This window comes from Ranitomeya variabilis, chromosome 4 (assembly GCF_051348905.1).
Source record: "Ranitomeya variabilis isolate aRanVar5 chromosome 4, aRanVar5.hap1, whole genome shotgun sequence".
Classification (NCBI taxonomy): domain Eukaryota; kingdom Metazoa; phylum Chordata; class Amphibia; order Anura; family Dendrobatidae; genus Ranitomeya; species Ranitomeya variabilis.
This window is the reverse complement of record NC_135235.1, coordinates 269650649-269667392: the sequence shown is the minus strand read 5'-3', so window position 1 is coordinate 269667392 and position 16744 is coordinate 269650649. Positions and strand designations below refer to the sequence as shown.

Here is a 16744-nt window from a genome sequence, read left to right as displayed (position 1 = left end):
CTCTGCTGCATTACCACTTCACAGAGTATCTCTGCTGCATTACCACGTCAGAGTATCTCTGCTGCGGCGCCACGTCACTGAGCATCTCTGCTGCAGCCCCACGTCAGAGTATCTCTGCTGCATTGCCACGTCAGAGTATCTCTGCTGCATTGCCACGTCAGAGTATCTCTGCTGCATTACCACTTCACAGAGTATCTCTGCTGCATTACCACGTCACAGAGTATCTCTGCTGCGGCGCCACGTCACTGAGCATCTCTGCTGCAGCCCCACGTCAGAGTATCTCTGCTGCATTGCCACGTCAGAGTATCTGCTGCATTGCCACGTCAGAGTATCTCTGCTGCATTACCACTTCACAGAGTATCTCTGCTGCATTACCACGTCACAGAGTATCTCTGCTGCAGCCCCACTTCAGAGTATCTCTGCTGCATTACCACGTCACAGAGTATCTCTGCTGCATTGCCACGTCAGAGTATCTCTGCTGCATTGCCACGTCAGAGTATCTCTGCTGCATTGCCACATCAGAGTATCTCTGCTGCATTGCCACGTCAGAGTATCTCTGCTGCATTGCCACGTCAGAGTATCTCTGCTGCATTACCACGTCACTGAGCATCTCTGCTGCATTACCACGTCACTGAGCATCTCTGCTGCATTACCACGTCACTGAGCATCTCTGCTGCATTACCACGTCACTGAGCATCTCTGCTGCATTACCACGTCACTGAGCATCTCTGCTGCATTACCACGTCAGAGTATCTCTGCTGCAGCCCCACGTCACAGAGTATCTCTGCTGCATTACCACGTCAGAGTATCTCTGCTGCAGCCCCACGTCAGAGTATCTCTGCTGCAGCCCCACGTCAGAGTATCTCTGCTGCAGCCCCACGTCAGAGTATCTCTGCTGCAGCCCCACGTCAGAGTATCTCTGCTGCAGCCCCACGTCAGAGTATCTCTGCTGCAGCCCCACGTCAGAGTATCTCTGCTGCAGCCCCACGTCAGAGTATCTCTGCTGCAGCCCCACGTCAGAGTATCTCTGCTGCAGCCCCACGTCAGAGTATCTCTGCTGCAGCCCCACGTCACAGAGTATCTCTGCTGCATTACCACGTCACAGAGTATCTCTGCTGCATTACCACGTCAGAGTATCTCTGCTGCAGCCCCACGTCAGAGTATCTCTGCTGCATTACCACGTCACAGAGTATCTCTGCTGCATTACCACGTCAGAGTATCTCTGCTGCGGCGCCACGTCACTGAGCATCTCTGCTGCAGCCCCACGTCAGAGTATCTCTGCTGCAGCCCCACGTCAGAGTATCTCTGCTGCAGCCCCACGTCAGAGTATCTCTGATGCAGCCCCACGTCAGAGTATCTCTGCTGCAGCCCCACGTCAGAGTATCTCTGCTGCAGCCCCACGTCAGAGTATCTCTGCTGCAGCCCCACGTCAGAGTATCTCTGCTGCAGCCCCACGTCAGAGTATCTCTGCTGCATTGCCACGTCAGAGTATCTCTGCAGCCCCACGTCACAGAGTATCTGCTGCATTACCACGTCAGAGTATCTCTGCTGCATTGCCACGTCAGAGTATCTGCTGCATTGCCACGTCAGAGTATCTGCTGCATTGCCACGTCAGAGTATCTGCTGCATTGCCACGTCAGAGTATCTCTGCTGCATTACCACTTCACAGAGTATCTCTGCTGCATTACCACGTCACAGAGTATCTCTGCTGCGGCGCCACGTCACTGAGCATCTCTGCTGCAGCCCCACGTCAGAGTATCTCTGCTGCATTGCCACGTCAGAGTATCTGCTGCATTGCCACGTCAGAGTATCTCTGCTGCATTACCACTTCACAGAGTATCTCTGCTGCATTACCACGTCACAGAGTATCTCTGCTGCGGCGCCACGTCACTGAGCATCTCTGCTGCAGCCCCACGTCAGAGTATCTCTGCTGCATTGCCACGTCAGAGTATCTGCTGCATTGCCACGTCAGAGTATCTCTGCTGCATTACCACTTCACAGAGTATCTCTGCTGCATTACCACGTCACAGAGTATCTCTGCTGCAGCCCCACGTCAGAGTATCTCTGCTGCAGCCCCACTTCAGAGTATCTCTGCTGCATTACCACGTCACAGAGTATCTCTGCTGCATTGCCACGTCAGAGTATCTCTGCTGCATTGCCACGTCAGAGTATCTCTGCTGCATTGCCACATCAGAGTATCTCTGCTGCATTGCCACGTCAGAGTATCTCTGCTGCATTGCCACGTCACAGAGTATCTCTGCTGCATTACCACGTCACTGAGCATCTCTGCTGCATTACCACGTCACTGAGCATCTCTGCTGCATTACCACGTCACTGAGCATCTCTGCTGCATTACCACGTCACTGAGCATCTCTGCTGCATTACCACGTCACTGAGCATCTCTGCTGCATTACCACGTCACAGAGCATCTCTTCTGCATTACCACGTCACAGAGCACCTCTGCTGCGGCGCCACGTCACAGAGCACCTCTGCTGCGGCGCCACGTCACAGAGCATCTCTGCTGCGGCACCACGTCACAGAATATCTTGGCTGCGGTTCCTGATTGCTCCCGCTACTTCTTGAGCATCCATCCCTGAGGAGATGGACCCTGCAGTGACATTTCTGACTGTCTGTGCACAGAGACGTAGTCGCGGAGCGTTATGTACCCTGCAGAGCGACATTGGTTTTCATCCATAACTCTCTCGTTACTTTCGTCTTTCAGATTTTGGTTTCAGTAACCGGTTTACTCCAGGACAATTATTGAAGACTTGGTGTGGGAGCCCCCCATATGCAGCACCGGAACTTTTTGAAGGAAAGGAGTATGAAGGACCCAAGGTTGACATATGGGTGAGTAGTAGACTTTTCTGATTTTCCATTGTTACTTAGGGCACCATAGCAGCTGAGTTATAGGGGGACCCTGCTCCCAGATTTGATGTCGATCATGGCAGAACTGATGTAATTCTGCTAACACCCAGCAGCTGTGTCGGGGGGAGCACAGAGTGACCCCATCATGGCCAGGTCAAATACACATGGATTCACCACAAGGGGGAGCTGTACAGACGCCTACAGTATACGATGTACTGGTGGTGATTGCTGGCTCTGTATCGTAACGTGACGCCCCACAGAGGGGCGAGACCCTAACAAGTGTGTAAAGCAGTGCCTTCAGGCCAGGTTCACATTTCACAGTTCTTTATTTTTCTGTATTATACATAAAGCCAAGAAATGGCCGCATCATCCTGCACCGTATGCTCCCCCCACATCATCTGGAATTAAGAGATTATTCTCATCTTCATGAATGGATGCTGTCGGATAGAGCTCATAATTACAAGCAATTTTTCAATTTACTGTTTATTAAAATTTTAATCCGTTCTTGAGATATTAACACTTTTTGCTTGTCACTTCTCATTGCCTTGGAAACCGACCACCGCTGCTAGACAACAGACCATGCTCAGTGCTTACCAGCTCCTTTCTATTGAGCCACTCTTGTGAGGCCGACCATGATGGCTGGTGAGCACTGTTGCCTCCTAATCCTGGCCAACCTCAGGGCACTACTTACAAGCTAGACAGCAGCGGTGGTCGGTCTCCTAGGCAATGATCTGTAAACAAACAAAAAATGTTACTATCTCAAGAACGGCTGCATATTTTAATAAGTAGTAAATTGCACAATTTCTTGTTATTACAAGCTCTAACCTGACAGTATCCATCTATGGTTGCTGGCAGTACACTACTTTTATATAATCTTTTTTTTCTATGTCTCTTCTTTTTTCTCTTTGCAGAGTTTGGGGGTCGTCTTGTACGTGTTGGTGTGCGGCGCTCTCCCATTTGATGGAAGCACGTTACAAAACCTGCGGGCCAGGGTCTTGAGCGGAAAGTTCCGGATCCCTTTTTTCATGTCTACAGGTAAAGTTTCTGACTCCATAGACTTAGAAAAGACCCATGGAAGGAGCCTGAGAAGTGCGTTGGCGATGTCGCCTGTCTTTACGGCAGATTATTAATATTTGCTCTTTATCCCCCTATTTCTGCGGGGAAATCCACATCAAGTAATGAACGTTTTGTTGCAGATTTCCTGCAGATTTTCGGATCCTTCCTGAACTCCCGGGTATTTCTAACCCGGTGCTGTGCCCGCCTCTGTATTGCAGAAGGCTGGGGATAAGCCGTCTTTCTGGTGGCAGTTTTTTTTGCAAGTAGCCGCACTTGCAGATTTTGCTGGGGATCCACGGGTAATATCAGAAATAATGATTATATAAAGTATAATGTAGTCATGTATTGGACTACCAAGTCCCCTTCCCCAGCCATCTAGTATTGATGGCCTTTTCACAGCATAACCCATTCCCAACACCCCCGGTACTTCAGAGGAGCTGCGGCAAGATAACTTTTCTCCAAAACTAAGGCAACTGTCCCTGTTAATGCCACCCTTCGATGGCATCGTTGGCAGCACCAGAGGGGCCGTGTCCTTCTGGAGGGGAGCTATTTTGCATCAATGATCTGAAGGTATGGAGAATGTCGGACACGGTGTAATGTATGGTCCCGTGGAGACACGTGCACGGTGTGCTGACACTTCCCTCCATCCTTACAGAATGTGAACATCTCATCAGACACATGCTGATTTTAGAGCCCAGTAAGCGCCTGTCGATGGAGCAGATCTGCAAACACAAATGGATGTGTCAGGGAGAGCAGGATCTCGACTTTGAAAGGGTGAGCCAGTGCAATATATTTTTGTTTTTGTGTCTTTTGAACTTTTATTCATTTGCAGAAGTGATTGAAAGACGTATAACCTATAAGTAATCCAGGTGCCTTGTGTTTGGTGATTCGGGGAGTTAAAAAAAGGGACCTGATGGCTTGTGTGATGCGAGACCGACATGACGAATAAGGGCGCAGTCAGACGGCCGTATAACTCGGACAAGGATCGCAGTGCAATGCTCGGACTGGCCGTCGGCACTCCTGACCCGAGCGTGATAGCCGCATAGAAGTACATGATGTCACAGTCAGGTCAGCAGAGCAGACGGACTGTCCGAGCATTGCATTGTGATCGTCGTCCGAGTTATACGGCCGTCTGACTGCGCCCTAAGAAGCAGAATCTGATCCTGAGCAAGCCCTTTAAATGGGTTGTCCAGGTAAAGGAAGATGTATCTGTGTGCAGAATAGGGGATTACTTGGCGATTGGTGAGACTTGCACAGGTCTCTGCTCCACTCTCTATGGGGAAGTGGAGTGCATCGTTTTGCAGCCCCAGAGGTGATGAACGGAGCGATGGTTGAGCATGTGCTCCATTTTAATGGGGATAAAAGTGGCCCGAACAGTGCAGGTGCCAGCAATCGGACCCTCACCCATCAACTAGTTGTGACTTATCTTGCCGACAACCCCTTTCAGTCGAGGTCTTGTGGTTTTAGAGCGCTGCCTGTATTCTAAAATGGATAAAAAAGATTAAAAAAAAGGACCGCTATCACTTGTGTGGCTAATGAGGGTTCACATTGTGTTGTAGTTAATAGCTGAATGCCAACACGTCAAGCTGGAGAGGCAGAGGGAGCCCCTAAATGAGCAAGTCCTTCACACCATGGTGGAGATGGGCCTGGACAAAGACCGCACCTTACAGGTAAGATTTCTGCCCATTATGAGAACCACCTGATGGTCTAACAATGGTGCTGGCATAAAGGCGAGCAGGCTAATACCATCTGCAGCGGGATGACCGATGATAATACCGTCATACGGCCTCCGTGCCATTTGCAGATTGTTGGCCGCACATCCTCTGTCTTCATGGGATGATGCGTTGCTGATAGTGATGAGCGAGTGTACTCGTTGCTCGGGTTTTCCTGAGCGCGCTCGGGTGGTCTCCGAGTATTTGTGACTGCTCGGAGATTTAGTTTTTGATGACACAGCTGAATGATTGTATTCAGGCTGTCTAGCAGCTGTAAATCATGCAGCTGACGAAACGAAAACTATATCTCCTAGCAGCCACATATACTCGGAGACCACCCGAGCATGCTCGGGAAAACCCGAGCAACGAGTATACTCGCTCATCACTAGTTGCTGACAATATTTTTTTAGGTTTCATGGAAGACACGATCAGCTGATAAATGAGCATTTGCTTGTTCGTGGGCTAACGATTAGGAATGACCGATTTTAGGTTGTGTAAAAAAAATAAAATAAAATCCGTTTTATTAGCCAGGTTATTTTTTGCTTTTTTTATTATATTCTTATAGTTTTTACCTTCCCTGTACGTCTTCTATGTTTGTGCTTTCTATCCAGTCTCTCAGAACGGACGCCTACGATAATTACAGTGCTATCTACAGTTTGCTGTGCGAACGGCTGAAAAGACACAAAACTTTACGCCTCCCGACTCCCCCCAGCGCCCCCCGCCCTCTGTCCTACACGGCGTCACCAATACAGGTTAGACTTTCCTTTTATGTGATTCTTTTCCAGGATGACCTTTTTTTTTAAGAAATAAAGTGTTTTATCAATACTGATCTATTTTCAGATTTAACCCCGTGGTTTGTGCCTCATTGTATATAAAAAGGGGAAAACAATTTACTAAAGATGTGACTTGGGCTACTTTCACACTAGCGTTTTTTTCAATACGTCGCAATGCGTCGTTTTGGCAAAAAAACGCATCTTGCAAAAGTGCTTACAGGATGCGTTTTTTTCCCATTGACTAACAGCGACGCATTGACACACGTCGCAACCGTCGTGCGTGGCGGACCGTCGGCTGCAAAAAACGTTGCCGGAACTCCGCTGCCCCCGTTGTGCGGCGCAGAGAAAGCTAGCGTCGGTAACCTCGGCCCGACGCACTGCGACGGGCCGAGCCCGACGCTAGTGTGAAAGTAGCCTTAGTGAAATTGTAAGTTATTGGCTGCAGCATTGAATAACTTGTATCTTTCGGACTATAAGACGCACCAGACCATAAGTCGCTCCCCAAATTTTCAAGAGGAAAATAGGGAAATGAATGTAACCTGTCAAATGGGGTTCATCTTACAGTTCAAATTAAGCTTACTGGTGGTGGGTGGGCGGCGGTGGTGGAGCAGTGTCACAGGAGGTGTTCGGAGGTGCGATGCTGCAGGGTGATTTTGCGTGTTTGATCCCTGGCTGGTAGAAAAGGGTTTTTGGCAGTGCAGGGGCTCTGCCGACATTTTGAGAAAGCCCGGAGCCCCCACACTTGTATGGTTTCAGTGCGGTGAACTCCGTAAAAATGGCCGCCGGAGACGACGTATGCACAGATTACGATCTTAGGACCGAGATCTCATCTCCTGAGATCGAAATCGGTCAATGGGCGGACTCCTGCCGCCATTTTCCCGGAGTCCACTGTATTGACTTGTGTGTACCGCAGAGCACCCCGCCCTACCAGTCCGAAAAATACAGTAGGCAGATGACGCCTGACCTAAGAACGGACCTTCTACTGTGGTCTCCAGAGGTCGTCCAGTCATGATTGGAGCCATTTAACATACTTAATGACATGAGATCTTGTGAAGATGGAGGGAACAACATTTTTGGAGCAAAGTGAATTTAGAAAAGTCATTTAGTACATTTTCTTACCTGTACAGTCTGAGTAAACCTACTGATGTGTATGCTAAGGTTTTCCTGACCTGTTTTTCCTACAGGCTGATGCAGCTGGCAGTGCCATCAGCATGAATGTGCCCCAGGTCCAACTCATCAATCCTGAAAATCAAATAGTTGAGGTGAGCAATGATCAGCATATTTGCAAGACCGCGAGTACATATTATATGGCTGGTGGGTGAACGATGGGTCGACTGGCAGTCACATAGACCGTCTCTCGTCCTGCCGAGCGTTCCTGCGTTCTCGGAGTGAGCTGCTGCCACACATCTTTGCTGGCGGCTTATCTCTGGGAGAGCAGTCCATGATCAGACATGTGTGATAGATGGCTTCCTCTACGATCAATGGTCTGTGGTCCCCATACACAGTAGACTGATGGCCATGCTTGTTATCGATTTAGTCCATTGTGTATGAAGGGCTCAATGATCTGTCCTTACAGGGCTCATCTGCAGTAGAAAAACCTCAGCAAAAAAAACTAAAGTGCTCCAAGTTGGGAAGTGTTTATTTTTATATGTCTCGAATAGATGGGATTTCAGATGGACTTAAATTGGCTCTCTGGGTTCACTCACTTTTGCACAGGAAGATGAGTGCAACTGAGGACTTTGCTTGAGTAGATAATTGCTAGGATGGGCTCATCATCGGTAGATGGCTGCCACGATGTGCCCATCATCGGTAGGTGGCCGCCAGGATGTGCCCATCATCGGCGGATGGCTGCCAGGATGTGCCCATCGTTGGCGGATGGCTGCCAGGATGTGCCCATCGTTGGCGGATGGCTGCCAGGATGTGCCCATCGTTGGCGGATGGCTGCCAGGATGTGCCCATCGTCGGTGGATGACTGCCAGGATGTGCCCATCATCGGAGGACCATGTGCTTGCATCCTAACTAAAGATTAGGACAGGTGCATGATACTTGCCGATCTAGCACGCTTCCTGGCAGTAATCTCTTGACGGTGTTCTGACGTGGGAGTGAGCTCCACCGAAGAACTGTGTTACGGCTGGTGCTTCCCCACATTCATGTTCTGGCCATAAGTCCCAGTGGGATTATCTGCCACCCTGAATGGCTCTTTAGATCCCTGGGATTTTTTCAGTTGGGATCATATAAGCAGTGATTGGGCCCCAGACTTGCAGCCACAATGCGAATGTAAAACGTTATGACATTCGACATAGCAATGAACTCGGGGCACGCTGCTTCCGATTATTCCCCCTCGGTAACCTCTACGGTCGCTCTGCCATTGATCTCAGTACGTCGTCTGAATTTCCACCATTTCCATTGACCTGTAGACTAACGGCACCATGAACCTGGACAGCGACGAAGGAGAAGAACCTTCCCCGGAAGCCTTGGCCCGATACCTGTCAATGAGGAGACATACGGTGGGAGTGCCGGACACACAGTAAGTCACCGCTCCTTCCGGAGTAGTCTAGGGACCTAGGCATGTAGAACACTATGTTGTGCAACTACAACTCCCAGCATTCCCCAAGGACTTAGTCTATCGTGGCATTTTGGGAGTTGTAGATCTACAAGCACTGGAGGGTCACACGTTATATTAGCTCCTGTCCTCGTGTTTGTGCTGACCGGACATTATCTGTTTTTTTAGTAACGAGGGAGGTGCAGAGGAGCTGCAGAAGATCATTCCTGGATTCCCACGGGTCTCTCCACAGACTCCATTCCTCCCAGTGGCACAAAACACAAACACCCTTCACCCGTTGCTGCCAATGCAAAACATGCAACCTAGTGGCCACCTCGAGTACAAGGTATAGTCCACGGGCAAAGTCATCCAAATGCACCATCGTACGTAAAGTCACGTGTTCTGCAGCAATGGGAGCAAGATTTGCACCCAGTTACTGAGTATGCACCAGTTGGTCTAAAGGAAAACAGTCAAAATTTTTTAGTTTCAGCCTAAAATTTAAAGGGTCGCTCAAACCAAAGGTCAGGAACCTTCAGCATGTCCTTCAGTGCAAGCATGCATGGGCTGAATGGGAAGTCTATGGGCCGGTGCACAAATCTGTGCACACTCATGAGATGAGCGAATGGACGTCTCGGGTCAGAGCCCCTCACCGATAAACCCCACTCACCAGGCTATAATGCATAAAAAAATAAAAAAAAATGACATGTTTTTTGGTAGAAAGCGGCCACAATTTCTCTGAGCTCACACAACCCCTTTAAAGGGATGTTCCAATCTTGTACATTTGGCATATTTACGAGATGGGACATAAATGTGTAGTAGAGTCCTAAGTATGGAGCCCCGTTGTGTGCTACAGTAAGTAAAAAGGAGGTCGGAGGTCCTATGTTAATGAATGGGAGATGCGACCACCTCCCCACTGATGGCGCTCGTCGTTGTCCCATTATTCAGACAGATGCTGGTTTTATTAGTGGGACCTGCATCTACTATGGTTATGCCATAAATGTGATGGAAATGCCCCTTTCAGTCTACAAGTAACCCGTACTAGATGTGTCAGACGTCGCGTGGCTTTTGCTGACGTTTCCTTCCATGGCTCGGGCGTCCCATAAATGTGAATGTGGTTCTCTTAGCTCCATTCACTCACATTGGAAAAAGCTCGGTCTCCACTAGCTGTATTGATTCAGACTCATTCTTGTGTGGAAGCTACAGTTACAAGGGTCGGCCTCCAACATATGAAGAGGAAAATGCACATTAGATTTTAACCCAGTGTGAACATAAATGGTGGTCTTGGGTTTCCAGAAGTCAGATTTGTGTCACTTGCTATATTAGATTTGACCAGTAGGTGGCGCTGTGCACTGGCAATATTTGTGATTTGAGAATGACTGATTGCAGGATCTGACCTTTGATACCTTATTTTACTTCTGTATAGTATAAGATTTCCTAAAGGCTGTGGACACCTTTGATATGGTAAAAATTTTTTTTACTTATGTCAGTGGTTACCTTTAGCTTATAAATTTGCCCTGCATTTCAGACTGCAATCTTCATTCCTTATTTTGCAGACCCTTCCGTTATGATACGCAGTTTGTTGCCTGATCTAAGTTTCAGGTTTTTCTCTTGTGGTTTTGTCTCTTCCTGTAATATAGGCTGGATATGAGCTTTGTGCTTTTTCTCCCAGTAATACAAGCTGGATATGTGAGCTCTGTTTGTCTATTCCAGGAATGTAGGCTGGATGTGAGGTCTATGTGTCTCTTCCAGTAATATGGGCTGGATGTGAGGTATGTGTGTCTCTTCCAGTAATATAGGCTGGATGTGAGGTCTGTGTGTCTCTCAGTAATATAGACTGGATGTGAGGTCTGTGTGTCTCTCCCAGTAATATAGGTTGGATGTGAGCTCTGTGTGTCTCCCAGTAATATAGGCTGGATGTGAGCTCTGTGTCTCCCTCCAAGTAATATAGGCTGGATGTGAGGTTTGTGTGTCTCTCCCAGTAATATAGTCTGGATGTGAGCTCTGTGTGTCTCTCCCAGTAATATAGTCTGGATGTGAGCTCTGTGTGTCTCTCCCAGTAATATAGGTTGGTTGTGAGGTCTGTGTGTCTCCCAGTAATATAGGCTGGATGTGAGGTCTGTGTGTCTCTCAGTAATATAGACTGGATGTGAGCTCTGTGTGTCTCTCCCAGTAATATAGGCTGGATGTGAGTTCTGTGTGTCTCTCCCAGTAATATAGGCTGGATGTGAGGTTTGTGTGTCTCTCCCAGTAATATAGGCTGGATGTGAGCTCTGTGTGTCTCTCCCAGTAATATAGGCTGGATGTGAGCTCTGTGTGTCTCTCCCAGTAAGGCTACTTTCACACTAGCGTCGGGCCGAGGTTCCCGACGCTAGCGTTGTCTCCGCCGCACAACGGGGGCAGCGGATGCATTTTTCCAGCGCATCCGCTGCCCCATTGTGAGGTGGGGGCGGAGTTCCGGCCGCGCATGCGCGGTCGGAAAAAGCGGACCGTCGGGAGCAAAAAACGTTACATGTAACGTTTTTTGCTCCCGACGGTCCGCCACAGCATGGCGCAACCGTCACACGACTGTTGCGACGTGTGTCATTGCGTCGCAAATGCGTCGCTAATGTTAGTCAATGCAGAAAAAACGCATCCTGCAAGCACTTTTGCAGGATGCGTTTTTTCGGCAAAACGACGCATTGCGACGTAATACAGTTAACGCCAGTGTGAAAGTAGCCTTATATAGGCTGGATGTGAGGTCTGTGTGTCTCTCAGTAATATAGGCTGGATGTGAGCTGTGTGTCTCTCCCAGTAATATAGGCTGGATGTGAGCTGTGTGTCTCTCCCAGTAATATAGGCTGGATGTGAGCTGTGTGTCTCTCCCAGTAATATAGGCTGGATGCGCCTATTATTGCGTTGGGTTTATTTGTTGTGTGTGGTGCGATGATAGAAATCTCATTGTAAATTGCCCAAAAGCTAATCATTTCCATGTGTTTTTGTTTTTCTAGGAGCAGTCCCTTTTACAGCCTCCTACACTTCAGCTCCTAAATGGCATGGGACCTCTTGGACGCAGAGCATCTGACGGAGGGGCGAATATTCAGCTACATGCACAACAGTTCCTGAAGAGGCCACGAGGTCCTTCACCGCTGGTCACAATGACCACTGTGAGTGTGCGGTTACTAACGTGTGTAACATGTATGTACTCAGGGTCACTCAGACCGGCCCATCTCAGCCCTTCAATGAGCTCCGTTCCCCTATGTACAAGTCAGTCGGTGCTCGTTTACAAAGGCCAATGAGTACTGATGTACAGCCAGATTGTTAATACAATCATCATGTTATCGGCAGCACATCTGATTACACGGGAGATGCGCTGCCTGTTATTATGATTTTTATTCCATTATTCCTGTGTAAACCATTAAATCGCCCAAAAAACACGCTTTTTCCTTCTCAGGTGATCGTCAGTATTTTTATGCAGGGTTGAGCAATCAGTGGGGGTCTCAATGTCTTCACCACCTCACCAGCCAAATCTTCTGACATGTCAAATTGAAATAATATAATATTATATACCCTTTAATGGGAATGAGGAAACTTTAATTTCTTAACTTTTTTTTCTGCTTCTGTCTTTCAGGCCGTACCTGCAGTTACCCCGGTAGATGAGGAGAGCTCAGATGGGGAACCCGATCAAGAGGCGGTGCAGAGGTAAAAGTTTCACTTAGGGAAAGATCCTTGACACAGTGATTTAGGCAAAGCAGCGTTGTCCTGCACAGCCCTATAGTGTCCGTTTCACACCGATCTTCAGACTTTTATCAGTGACTTGTCTAAAGATCAATTTTGTATTCTTCCTCTGTATCTGATCATCATGGACTGTCGCTACCCTCAAGCACAAAACATAAAGAAGGCAAACGCTCCAGCCACAAATAACATGAACTCTACAAAGTAGAGGGGAGTCTGTATTGTACCATCATTACATACAATTACTCACAATCAAAGGGTTTTTTCAAGGCCTGTACTTAAAGTGGAGTCATACAGGTACATAATAACCGGCTTTATAACCTGAACAATGGTGCAATACATAAAGGTAACCCATCACCATAAAAACAAACAAAACCACTATTTACCTGCAGACATAGCAATAAACAACATATGGAGCAATGTCATTGGAAATGCAGCTGCAGGGAGAAAATAAAGTTATGTTCTCCCTGCAGCTATTTGCTGGCTCAGGGACGGCCACCCTGGCTGCTTGGGGACGGCTGCTCGGCGACGGCCAACTCTTGGCTGCTCGACGACGGCCAACTCTTGGCTGCTGAAGGGTTGTTCTCAACATTTGCATGTTACCCCTTATTCATGGTTTAAGTGATAATCTGCCAATGTTTGTTTGATCGGACCCTCACTGATATCAAGAATAGGGCTGCTATCAGCAAGTGGAATGGTGATAACTTGCCTTGTTGGGTAGACCCCGTTGGTCCACATGACGCATTATAACTAGATAAGAGCAAACGTGCTGGGATAAGGTGTTATCTGAACATGCTCAAGTCCTAACAGTGTCTTCAGCGTGTACAAAAAATATGTTCCAGTCCCCGCGGCTGACCGTTGGACATCAGCAACACATGCAGGGATTGTCTAACTAACAGGGAATCCCTGTCTAACAGCCATGAGACAAGCAGCGCGGGGACTGAAACCTATTCAAGTACGCCGAAGTCACTCAGGCCCCGAGCATGCTCAGATAACACCTCCGCACACAGTGGAGTCCTAATGTATTGTGATCGGAATTTCAGGTATCTTGCAAACCGCTCCAAGAGGCACACACTGGCAATGACGAGTCCTTCAGCTGAAATCCCCCCAGAATTACAGCGCCAGTTGGGGCAGCAGGCTTTCCGAAACAGAGTGTGGCCTCCGCACCTGATCCCTGACCAGCATCGGTGAGTACCGAGATCATGGGTGTGCTCACCAATTTCTTACTTTTTTTTTTTTTTTCTTTAACATTACACATCCGATGGGTGTCGGATGAACGCTTGGTAGCCATTCTTTCTCCCGGCTTCATCGGTCGGTACGGAGACCACCGTACACATAGATCAGGCCTCCGACCTCTCAGGAATCAGCAGATTAAACATTAAAGCTCGTTCTCCTTTCCCGACATTTCCAATAAATAATCTTTATGACTAGAGAATATTGGTATCTGTGGAGCAACAGTGCACTTCTGTGTTTTCTTGGGAACTATGTCCCAAAGGTGTCCTCGCAACCTTTGACCAGTCACTGCATACGTGAGCATGCAAACTTTGCCCAACACACACTGATTGCCACGCTGGAGCAAATAGTTCTGGGATTCTTTGTTTTCTCAAGGAAGTCGGCTGTACTTGCATAACAGGTGGAGCGGGAATGATGCGCCTTTCAGTGTGCGTTTCTCCATCCTGCAGAGGCCAGATGTATATGTTGCATGTGGATATTAGTTAGTGAAGTACAACAGGCCACATCTGGGTGAAGTCTGCAATTATGTCCAATCTGTCTGAGCGGTCTGACCCTAAAAACATAATGTCACAGATACACTTTATATATGACCAGCAAAGTTGATGAAACTTGCCAAAATCTCCTATTCATGCCCGAACTGACCTACGGTGCGCATTTTAAAGTGTTTTTCTTATTTTCTTAAATATTTAGGCTATGTGCACACGTCAGGATTTCTGGCAGGAATTTTCCTGACAAAAACCCGATTTTTGCCGCGTTTTTGACGCTTTTTTTGTGCGAGTATTGTGCGTTTCTTCCCAAATGCATAGAATCGCGGGGAAAACGCGGAAAATCCGCAAAATTAATGAACATTCTGCTTTTTTTTACCGCGATGCGTTTTTTCGGGGAAAAAAACGAACCATGTGCACAAAACATGCAGAATGCATTCTAAATGATAGAATGCAAAATGTATGCGTTTTTAATGAGTTTTTATAGCGTTATCGCGAAAAAACACGAAAAAACCTGAACGTGTGCACATAGCCTTACTATTGCAAAGTTCTTGTAAAAAGAGACCACTTTGCCATGTACAGACCCTTCCGACTTCAAGAACCGGGAGATTTGTAATTCTTTTCTTTACGGTTCTTCGCCAGGTTATCAGCCACCTCTGCAGTATCAGCGGTGGCCGGTCTCCTAGGCATGTGTCACGTGCTCCAAAGCTGGCTGGATCCGATCAGTTTGTGTCCCTGAGCTCCTCCGATGCCGCAGAGGCAGATGTACCTCTGCTCGCAGAATTGGAGAGCGCACGACCACCATGTCGCTGACACAAACTGTTGATCATCAAGAGCATGCCACCTCTACCCCGGCAAGCTGGAAGCCCGCAGGCAGGGGAGCGGCGCACTCCTGAACCCCTCTCAATTTGCATTAGTTCATTATCCGCTGCAGATTATCGTTGCCATATGGTAATTAACACCCATTATGTGACCTTTGTTTTTCCAGCTCCATGTACAAAGATTCAAACACTCTTCACCTTCCTGCTGAGCGCTTTTCCCCTGTGCGCCGGTTTTCAGACGGAGCCGCCACTATTCAAGCATTTAAAGCTCATCTGGAGAAAACAGGACATCACAACAGCAGCATAAAACAGCTACAACAGGTAATGGATGGGTAGGAGCAGAAGGCATTCACGGTGGCTCAGTGATTTAATACTTTTTAGAATTGGGGGGCATGGCTGGGGAGTCTAAGCGCTCGTGGGCGTCTCGGCGCTCCAGGCTACGGGGCGTCTTGGCGTTACTGGCTTCGGGGGGCGTCTTGGTGCTCCACGCTTGGGGCGTCTTGGAGTTAATGGCTCCGTGGGGCGTCTCGGCGCTCCTGGCTCGGGGGGCAGCTCAGTGTTCCTGTCTCGGGGGCGGCTTGGCTCTCCTGGATCCTGGGCGTTACTGGCTCTGGGGCATCTCGGCATTACTGGCTCGGCGGGCAAGCTCGGTGTTCCTGTCTCGAGGGGCAAACTCGGTGTTCCTGACTTGGGGGGCGGCTGGGCGTTACTGGTTCTGGGGCGTCTTGGCATTACTGGCTCGGGGGGGGGGGGGGGGGCTCTGTGCTCTTGGCTCAGTGCTTCTGACGCTGCTGACCCTGCTTATTTCTAGGAGTGTGAGCAGCTGCAGAAGCTGTACGGTATACACATGGATGAGAGGACGCTGGAGCACACACAGCAGCAGCACGTAATGTACCAGCAGGAGCATCAGCAGCACATCCTGCAGCATCAGATCCAGGTACGTCACTTGTATAAAGCTTCCTTTCTATACGTGGCTTTACAGGAGCTGAATTTTTCGGGGTTGCAGTACTGAGGCGGTGGGCGTTATTACACCTTACTGTCATTTTTGTTTTAGTGCCGACAAATTAAATGCAAGCTGAGTTTTGTTTTCTATGACTGCTGCATGCGACTCGATAAAAGCTTTTAGTTCTGTATTTGCGCTTTACTGTAAAGGCAGAATTGATCGAATTTCCAAGTGATATCACCGGCTCCTTCCTTTTATTACCCCTCAGGATTGTATCCGACCTGCGCAGCCATCTCCTCCTCTGCAGTCATCATCCATGGTACCGGCTTGTGAGAATCAGCCCGCGCTCCTCACACACCAGCTTCAGAGGTATTGGGCACTGACTGGGGAAAAAGAGGCATTAACGCTGTACTGCAGAATTGTTCTGATTCTTTTCATGTGAGGTGTTATTAAAAAAAAAAAAAAAAACACTATTGTGTAAATTAGTTTTATGTTGGTGTGTGTTTGTTTTTCAAATCACTATATTAAAAAAAACATAAATCTTGCAATTCACTGCGTTTAATATATTAGACGCATACGTTCTGTTCTATACAGACACTTCAA

The 16744-nt window shown here is 48.2% G+C and overlaps 1 protein-coding gene across 2 annotated transcripts in view; it reads left to right on the top strand.

Annotated features, from left to right (window-relative positions):
• SIK3 (SIK family kinase 3) overlaps positions 1 to 16744 on the top strand; it is a 129282-nt gene that overhangs the window by 97967 nt on the left and 14571 nt on the right. For both annotated transcript variants that reach the window (XM_077249852.1, XM_077249851.1), the window contains exons 5-18: positions 2723 to 2847; positions 3777 to 3900; positions 4577 to 4695; positions 5481 to 5591; positions 6245 to 6385; positions 7591 to 7668; positions 8824 to 8933; positions 9138 to 9294; positions 11936 to 12091; positions 12556 to 12626; positions 13703 to 13846; positions 15366 to 15519; positions 16010 to 16135; positions 16410 to 16510. In XM_077249852.1, coding sequence (XP_077105967.1) covers positions 2723 to 2847; positions 3777 to 3900; positions 4577 to 4695; positions 5481 to 5591; positions 6245 to 6385; positions 7591 to 7668; positions 8824 to 8933; positions 9138 to 9294; positions 11936 to 12091; positions 12556 to 12626; positions 13703 to 13846; positions 15366 to 15519; positions 16010 to 16135; positions 16410 to 16510 — 1717 coding nt within the window. The remainder of the gene's footprint in view (positions 1 to 2722; positions 2848 to 3776; positions 3901 to 4576; positions 4696 to 5480; positions 5592 to 6244; positions 6386 to 7590; positions 7669 to 8823; positions 8934 to 9137; positions 9295 to 11935; positions 12092 to 12555; positions 12627 to 13702; positions 13847 to 15365; positions 15520 to 16009; positions 16136 to 16409; positions 16511 to 16744) is intronic.